Genomic DNA, 9,567 nt, shown 5'->3' on the forward strand with positions numbered 1-9,567 from the left:
GGAATCTGGGGATTTCCCATCTGCGCTGGTTTGGTTGGAACATGTGGGAGCTGCAGACTCCAAATAGAAAATCAGCAGCAACGACATGACAGGAAATTTAAGCTGCTGTGTAACTGTGACAGCCGCAGACAGAGTTGCAGACACAACAGCTAAAGCCAGTCACAGAGCCGACCACGACCACAGTAGAACAAAGGGACCCTGCAGGTAGAATTCCTGCCTGCCGGACCAGAAATGATTTGGTTCTCCACTTTTAGTGAAGCATGTTGGACACTGCACCGCACCGTCAGCCACAGGTCGCTACCCGTACTGATCACACCTGCAGTAGTCATACTTCAGAAAAGTCTAAAGTACTCATCTTACAGACCCAGCACATACTTTGTAAGTACGCAGATGCATTTCTAAAAATGTCATTTGTGTGAAAACTAACTATCCAGGAATAACTTACAGGAGAAACTAACAACAATGTAAAATCTTTATCATGTATAAATCTATAAATATGGAGAACAGGACATTGTCTGAAAAAAAGGACGAGTTCTGCTGCTAGTAGACAAACTACGTCAGAGGAATCGGATCAGTCCCAAACTGACAAGTGACAGATTAGTAAATCAGTGTCAGATTTATTCTTGTTGTTTGTTTGCAGCCTGACAAAAAAAACAAAACATCACATGTTCAAATGCACCATGACATCCTCTGCAGCTCTGTGCAAACATGTCGGATCAGTTTTTACTCTCAAGTTAGCAACTAAAAGTTCTCTACTTCTGCCTTTCACTTCAAATTTCAAATTTGGACATTCAGCAGAGCTATTGTTCGAAACTCTGACGGTCTGTGGCTTTTTACCTTCAGCTCAGGCCAAATCACAATGAATTGTGATTCCCTAATGTCAGATCTGTCACATTATATACAAACTCCAAAGCCCAAACCCTTTCACACTGCACAAACAAGCTGCCGAGCCCCTTTACCCGAACAAACTCAGCTCACTCCTCTTCTGCTTTTTATTTCCTCCTTGTGGTTGAGGCCAGAAGCCGACATCACTCTCTGCTCAAACCTCTTATTAATCTGCAAACGGTTTTCATCACTTCCTGGATATTATTTTTAGCCTCATCATTTAACACTGGAATTCGGTTTAAGTGTCAGCTGCTGTCAGTTCAAGTCGTCAAGGCCCATCGGGTGAGTCAGCTTGGTGGAGATGTTTACCTCAAGCTGTTTACCGTCACAGAAACAAGACTAAAGGTCTTTATGTTCGGCAGACATTCTGTGCGACCTGACGACAGCCTTATCTGAGATGCCAGCAAGGACACAACAAACAAAAGTCTGAAGCTGGCAGGTCAATGCTGACGTTTGAGCACTACAGAGACAGGAAGACACAGAGCAAGCCATGTCGGACAGGAAGCGTTACCTTGATGGTGGGATAGGTTTTCCTGTTCTTCTCGCTAGAGGCTCCTGGCAGCCCACCGTGAGACGGACCTTCACAGCCATACCGGAACCTGAATCCACGCTGGAAACAAGAGAAGGAGAACACGCTGTGACACAGATACCAGCAAACCAGCTTAGGTGAAATGTCCCCTGTGGACTTTGTGGTTTAGATATGCAGGTACCTGTTTTATCCGTTTGTATTGATAAATGCATGAGGACACATACAGGGAGCAGTAAATGTGTCGCATCACGTACAAGGTCCTTAAAAAGTCTGAAATCCAGTCATCTAAACTGTAGCCTCAAAAAGTCTTAGAACATCTAAAATATGATTTTGAGAGGTCTTAAAAGTGATCCATCAGGTTCAGCTGATATTTTGAGTCAGAAACACACCAGGCTTACAGAAATGTTCTGTTCTTGACCGAAGAATTTTCAGCTTCTTTCTGCAGATCATTCATGAACTAACAGGACATTTGATATTAATAAATCAACTAAATATATAATGTACACAAATGAAAACATGAAAAAGAAGTAGAAGAAGAGGAGAAACCGGATGCGGAAGACGCTCACATCAAGTGGAGAGAGTGAAAGGTCTGTCTAATCTAATCCTGTGTGATGGAAAACACAGCACAGCTGGCATTAAATGACATCGGTGCTGTACGAGTCCGTTTCCATCGAGTCTACTCAGGGACATTAACTGGAAGCGTACCACAGGTGACATTAGGGCCAAGCCATACATCAGGTTAATATGAGGGTGTGTTTCAGTACCATGTGTGAATTGTCTGCACAAAAAGGTTTTCAGTTAAAGTACTGCTGCTACAGGAGCCGCCTGGTGTCAGGGCTCTGGTGACGAGAGGTGTGACGCTGACTGCTTCTGCCTGCCAGGTACAGCTTGGCATCACCCTGACGCCAAGCTGATGTCAGGAAACGCAAACAGAAGCAGGTCAATCAGAGGGAGAACTTCTCTGCTCCTGACCTGGTCATTAAACTCTATGTCTGGGCTCTGTTTAGTTCATCAGTCAGTTATTTAATTAGTCAATGAAAAGAAAATTCATCAGCATTCATTTTGATAATTGACCAATATTTTCAGGTGTTTTTCAGGCCAAAAAGAAATGTTCTCTGGCTCCAGCTTCTCAGATGTGGCAGGAAACTTAAAATATTGAGAAAACTGAATGGCATTTTGTGACAATTCTTTACATTCTATAAATTTATCAAAAAATAACTGGCAACAGAATTGACCATGAAATCCTCATCAGCTGCAGCCCAGCTGAACCATTTCTTAGCTCCATCTGTATGTGGCAACCTGCATTTGTTGAATACGCATAATATGAAGTTGTTCATTGTTGTTGGCGATGAGACGACATCACGGTGATCAACCTCAGACGGTTGGTGCACACAGTTTCCCAAAAAATCTGATGTTCGACACACGTTTTATTCTCACTGCATTTAGCAGGAAAAGCTAATCTTGAAAACAGCCCAGATTATTTTGGCTGTATTTCCTGCCTGAAGCTCACGTTATGGATCTCAACAGACCCGATTCAAGCTGGTTTGCTCAGTAAATAAAAACTTTCAGAAACTTTTCAGACACTTCAACTGTGGCCCACTGTTCGCACTTTAATGAGGACTGCAACTGTGACACAAGAAAAACAAAACGCAGAGACGACAGTTTTCCCATGGCTTTTACCATAATACCTCCGAAACCTTTACTGCGTTCTATTGTTAAATTTTACTGTAAGGTACAAATAGGCCGAGGACAAAGTAACATTTATGAACCACTTCCTGAAAAAGGCTAAAGATGATTCGCTGCCTGTAGGTCGGTTTCTGTTCCTGCACACTGAGAGCCTCTGTGCCGAGTCAAGCTCCTTGTGTGCTTGAACAAGCTGGGCCAATAAAACTGACTCTGATGTTTATTGTGAATCATTTTCTTTTCCTGTGATAACAGTAGAAAACACTGTACATTTCTTTGTAGCTCAAAGTTATCATTCAGTGGAGGTAGTTTTATTCTGATCTGATAACACTGACAGGAACAGGAGACATTGAGGACAGGTGAGTGTTACCTGCTTGGGCTGCTCCAGGATCTGCAGGAAGGGTCCGTCCGCTGAAAGCAGACACAGAGTCAGCACATCATGTAAAGCCTTTTCACAGGCAAAGTGCAAAGACACAACGTGTAGACATTGATCTGACCCAGTGTTCTTTGGATAGACGTTACAGATGTTTTCTCTGAACAAACTCAAGTACATAAAGCACAGTAAACTGATCAGCAAAGTGTGAAGTGGCTCAACAAACTTAGAACAAAGCTTCATGCTCTTTGCTGCAGACAGTAGGAAGACCTGACAGAGGGAAGTTACATGAACAATCTTGGCATCACTGACTGAAGTCAAGGCTGGTGAATGATTTTCTTTATATTGTTTATGTTGCCAGCTTCACAACCTCCTTTATTTTGAACTTATATGAGCCTCATACACGGTTGCCTGGGTTTAGTACTAAATGTGAGTTTTATGTTGCAAATTGTTAAAAAGACCGTGGCACTGAGCTCCACGTGCAAACACTGCTCCAGTTTAAGATCTCTCCAATTTAATAACAGGGTTAAATATACAAAAGACAATTCATTAACTGCAACACCACATATGCAATGAATTCTTAAAACGTGAGAAACAAGAGGAGTCACAGAAGTGTTGAACTATTCCTTTAACCACCAATGGCCTCGTCTGTATGAGCTACATAGATGTTAACAAACCAGCAGTGAAGTTAAGAACGCAACACACTTCATTATCCCACCACAGTGTGGTAAACAGCTTCTGTGTAGCAGCAGCAGCTAACGGTAAGTTCTCAACAGGGCCTGCTTCGTGTGTCATCGCGTCGCAGGCAGCATCCTGCTCCTGACTGCTGCAGCCACTTCCTCCTGCACCCGTCACACTCAGCAGAGCTGCCGTCAGCTGTGTTCATCAGTCAGTGGAGATGAGCTGCAATCAGAAGCCGCGCGCTGCTCGGCCTCCTCAGCAGACCGGTGACAGCTGAACTGACAGGGGCTGATTTCTAAAAGCTCAGTTTGCTCTGTTCACTGTGAAGAGTGAGGCTAGTCTTTCACTTTGGGCTAGGGACAGACAAAAGGATCCATTTTCCAATTAATCGCGACACTTTCTGAATGACTCAGTATTCACTCTTCCAAATCGCTTTTCATTTGTACCCTTTTTCCGGTAACCATTTCCATCTCCTGTCTGGTCATGTATTCTGTATCTGTCCGCTGCTCTCTGTACATGGCAGAGTGTCCGTAGTTAGACATCTTTTCAGTAGTTGGTTGTGTTTTTCGTACCCATGTCCGGTTGCATTTTCTGGAGCTGGTGTTTTTCCGGTCGAGTTTTCCATAGTATGTTGTGTTTTCCCTCTCTGGTTGTGTTTCCTGAACTTCATGGTGTTTCGGGTGTTTTCCTGTTTTCCCTCTTCACAGCATTTCTCTAAATGCTGCACACTTTCTCCTGATTTGCTTGTGTCTTGCTTCTTAGCATGTTGAAGCTGCAGTGTGACAAGCTTTCGGGGACACGGTCAGTCAGTTTGTTATGTTATGAAGAAGACTGTGGTGTACAGGTCAAAGGTCAAAGGTCAAAGCTCAGAGCACAGGTACGAAAGTGGCCCTTTACGATGCACTTTCAAACTTTTCTCGCTAACTTGGTGATGTGGTTATTTACACTATAAAATGTCTCAGACACATCTCAGTCAGTGCTCACAGTGACCACAGAAATATCTAATGTTTTCATAAGTTTATGTCAAGAACTCGACACGTCGTATTTTTCACTGGCCAATGTCACAGATATCCACTAGCAGATGGGCTCTGAACGGAAATGTCTTCTGCTGCTCCCGTCGGGGACTCAGGTCTTTACACTGGAGGATGTGCTTTCGTTTAAACAAAGTTGATTACCCTATTTTAATTTAATCTAGTAGAAATTAAGCATTTCAGAACATGACCTCATGTTCTGCCAGAGCGTCCTTTATTCTGCTTTCAGACTCATTTCCTGATTGAAGTGATACTTCCTCCACTACTGCCTGTTGAACTGAAGCTGCATCTCCTAATGAATCACATGTATTAGTCACATGTAAATGTAGAGATGAGACACTTTCCCCTCGTCCTACACATCTACAACCACTGATTTGTCACCTGCCTTCCCTTCATGTGGGCACAAACAGGGAAGTCAGAGCCGAGAGACACTGGTCCACAGAGAGCTGATAACCATACGTCATAAAACTCCTGTTTACGTTCATCATGTGGGACTTTTTAGACACATTCGCTTTCCCAAACAAGAAAGTTCCATTTCTGAAGTTTCCCCCGTCTGAAGCTGCAGCTGGTTTATCCTGAAATACACCATCTGTTGTGAGCTGCATGTTTACAACCAAACGCCAGAGGTAGAAAGTAACTCAATACCTTTACTAAAGTACTGTACATATGTACACCTTTCTGATATTTGTACTTGAGTATTTCTGTGTTCTACTACTTTATACTTGGACTTCAGAAGCAAATCAAAGTCACAATGTAGAAGCTTGAAAAATGACAATTATCAGAGCAGCTGTCGATCATTTTTCTTTAAACCGCCTCATCAGTTCGTCAGTGCCCAGACGTCCAATCAGCACTGTGTGTCTGTGTAATGAGGGTAGACAAAAACCTGTACCGCCTTTCACTGACATTACATCTCACACAGCATGCAGCTGACAAAATTCAACAATGAAATAATATAGAGATAAAAACGAGCGATGTGAGGGTGTGAGCAGCGTCTGCAGCAGGTCGGACTCTCACCTGTCCTCAGAGACATGGTCTGAGGCATTGCAGGGAAGTTTGGAAACTCCCACATTGTATCCATTATATTGTCAGGAAGAAACTGCAGGAGGAAACATGATGTCATTAAAAATGTAACATGATGTGAAAACCGTGTGACCAACAAGAGTTGAGATGCTTAACTGTCACCTCAGGAGACACCTCACTAAACACAGACATGATTCTGTAGTGAAATCACTCCCTGGACTCTGGGGCATCTCTGAAAACCACTGAACACGGGTTGTCGCTGCATCTACACATGCAAGTTACAACTCTACCGTGCAAAGAAACAAGCCTTTGGAATAAGATCCTGTTTAAATTCTGTTTGTTTGATGCTCACACTCGTTCATTTCTGCAGCGCAGGATGTTTCCCCTACACCTGAAACCAGAAGCAGCCATGTGGTGGAGTATTAATGCCTAATGATGATGCCCTCGTAAGTGCCGCAGGTTTTTATTATCCCTGCTCAACTGTTGTTTTGATGGATTACAAAAATTATGGTTCATATCCAAACCTGGATTCTGAGTCATGGATCATTTTTCAGATCAGAAACAAAAGTCCAACATTTCCAAAATAAAATATTTAACAGCCAACTGTTACATTAACCAAGTACTTTTTGAGTCTAAGCGTATTGAAACTGTAACTCGCTGTCTATGACGGGTTAAAAACCGGTGTGATGCAGGGAGGTGCCACACACACATTCACCTCTAAACAGTGATCTCACAGGCTTCCAGCAGCTGCTTTTTTCCTAACGAGTGAAAATGTCTCTATCCAAACTGTTATGACTTTGTGAAAACACATTTCTGCCCCAGTGCTGTGTGTGCGTCCTCCACTGTCAGTAAACAGGTTCAATAGCGGCACAGCATCAGAGGTGAGCTCACCTGGCTTGTAGTATGAAGGTAGTGGTCGTCTCCAGCCATGGTGTCTGCCGACAACAACACTGCAGTTACAGCCACATCACAATGTTCAGTAACGCTAAAAACAACAGTCGATGAGGTTGTGGCGGTGCCTGATGATGCAAATGGCCACTAATATAAACCAAAGGCTCATTGCTACTCATTAAACAATTAATTTAAATTGAAGCACAACAGACATTTTAGCCTAAAACACCAGAGTTCTACATACTGGTGAATAACTAGGTTTAGCCCAAGTCCTGTGTTACTACTAGTCAGTGCTGGAAGAAGTACTAGCTCTTTTACTTCAGTTAAAGTATAATATATCCTGCATCAAAATTTTATTTTTGTAAAAGTACAAAAGTATTAGAAAAAATATTTAAAAGTAAACAGTTAAAGTACTTATCATTGTGACATGGGGTCAATCATTTTAATGGTGATTATATTTTATTATTTATATTTATTACAAGTAAAAAGCAGCAGAAAATGAAAGTACAGGAACCTCAAAACTGCCCTTAATTACACCTGAGCACCTGAGCGCAGACATTACGTTACTTTCTGTTAATGAGCAGTGATTTCTCTCACACTTAATGCTGCTTGGCATCGCGCGTTCCCGCAATGGTCGCACATGAGCGCGCCTGTGTCAACCGCGCTAGCTCTGTGGCTAACATATAGCACCACCGGACTGTTTTTATTGTTTGTGTCGTTAAAGTGAACGATTTAATAATAAACTGCTGTTATCAGCCAACACTTATACAGCAGCGGCAGTAGTACAGTCCATGTCTGACTGTCAACGTCGTGTTACAGGCTTTCCCAGAAGTGTCAAACGGCTACCTGCCCAAGCTAACTGGGAGCTAGCCCTTGAACAGTGGGTTAGGTTCCGTGTGAAGAACGTAACGCGAATCTCCATTCTAAAATCTACCACTTTGATATTTACTTACTATTCACCTTATGGGCCTTGAACTGCAGAACAAAAATCTAACAATACTAGAATCAGAACAATCCCGCTTTTTTATCGGCAAGCGTAACATCCACATATACGAAAACGTTAAATACCGTAAATGTTTCGGCTTTTTCTATGGGTTACTGTTCACCCACATTGTTTTCTGCTACCGCGAAAAGCTATAAGTTATACGAGGAACCCAAAACAAAGCTAAGACCAAAGTGAGGACTCTGACCAAAGTAAGGACTTCATGTCTGCGATATAACACGCCGAATTTACCACCGATTACCACAAATATAAAAACTATCTTGACTGCTTATGCAACACATGCTTGTGTTTGCTAACATGAAAGACAACTTTAAGTTACAATTTTACCATAGAGTTTGGTGTTACGTTGCCTGTCTAATAAGGAAGTGAGTAGCACAACAAAGCAAGTTGCCAAGACTCACAGATTCGTAGTTAACAAAGCTCAACAAAGTTGCCAAGACTCACAGATTCGTAGTGGGTCAAGTAAGGACTGTAAACGCATAGCCCACTAATTAGTGTAGTTAGCTGTTAAAATGACTGTGTAGTTACCGTGTTCTTACCTGGTTAGCTCGGCCGGAACTAGTCGGAACTATAAGTGACAGTCCTCAGTCCACTTCACTTTACTTCAGTTGATTTTTACGCATCATTTCGCCCTGTCCATGCTGAACCATGGGATTCATTTATAGCTACTGGTTTAACTGGAGGACCTCAGGAGACGACAAGACCACGTCATCAAAGCTTAAAAAGAGAAAATCGTTTAAATCCGAGTGAATCCAGTGATTTTAAACCCCAAAGACGAGCAGCGGAATCCTGCAGGTGACAGCAGGTTTGTCACTACTACATAAAGTTGATTTCCTTCCCCACTGGAAATCCCCCCTGACGTGTAGTCCGAGCAGATAACGCGCGAAGAGGTCTCACTTCGAGGCTGAAAAATCACAGTAACAGCAGTAGTGGAAGTATACTTTTAGGTACTTGTACTATACTGGAGTATTTCCATGTTCTGCTATTTCATACTGTGACTTCACTACATGCCAGAGACAAACCGTGTACTTTCTACTGCAGTGCATGTATCTGATAACTTTAGTTCCTTTTCAGAATCAGATGAATCAAACCAGAGTAGAATCATCAGACTCAAAGATCCTGATGGGAAATCCACCAGCTACCCAGCAGGATGTAAAGTAGGGGTGTTACTAGACATAAAGTGCTAATGGGGCACAGGTCCCCATTACTCAAATCACACAAATGTTTTTCTTTAATGACTGCTGCATAAATAACATTGTCCTATATGAACATCCCTTGTGTAAACCACCATTGCACTGCCACATTGCTGCTACTGAAAGACCTACTAGTAAGGTAAAAATGTAGACATGTTCATCTTTATGAAATCATTTAGTTCAACATACATTAGCAAAAAACAATAATTTCATGACTTGAGTCAACAATTCAAAGTATATACACTTAATCTAGTTTTAAAGTCCCTCTCCACCACCAT

The 9,567-nt window shown here is 42.3% G+C and overlaps 1 protein-coding gene across 1 annotated transcript in view; it reads right to left on the reverse strand.

Annotated features, from left to right (window-relative positions):
• Nucleotides 1-8,451, reverse strand: part of nfkb1 (nuclear factor of kappa light polypeptide gene enhancer in B-cells 1) — a 25,572-nt gene extending 17,121 nt beyond the window's left edge. The window contains 5 exon segments of the mRNA XM_020594090.1: nucleotides 1,397-1,495; nucleotides 3,468-3,508; nucleotides 6,197-6,278; nucleotides 7,094-7,137; nucleotides 8,424-8,451. Of these exon segments, the coding sequence (XP_020449746.1) occupies nucleotides 1,397-1,495; nucleotides 3,468-3,508; nucleotides 6,197-6,278; nucleotides 7,094-7,132 (261 nt within the window). The 5' untranslated portion in view covers nucleotides 7,133-7,137; nucleotides 8,424-8,451.
• Between the last annotated feature and the right edge of the window lie 1,116 nt (nucleotides 8,452-9,567).

This window comes from Monopterus albus, unplaced genomic scaffold (genome assembly GCF_001952655.1).
Source record: "Monopterus albus unplaced genomic scaffold, M_albus_1.0 scaffold21.1, whole genome shotgun sequence".
Taxonomy (NCBI): domain Eukaryota; kingdom Metazoa; phylum Chordata; class Actinopteri; order Synbranchiformes; family Synbranchidae; genus Monopterus; species Monopterus albus.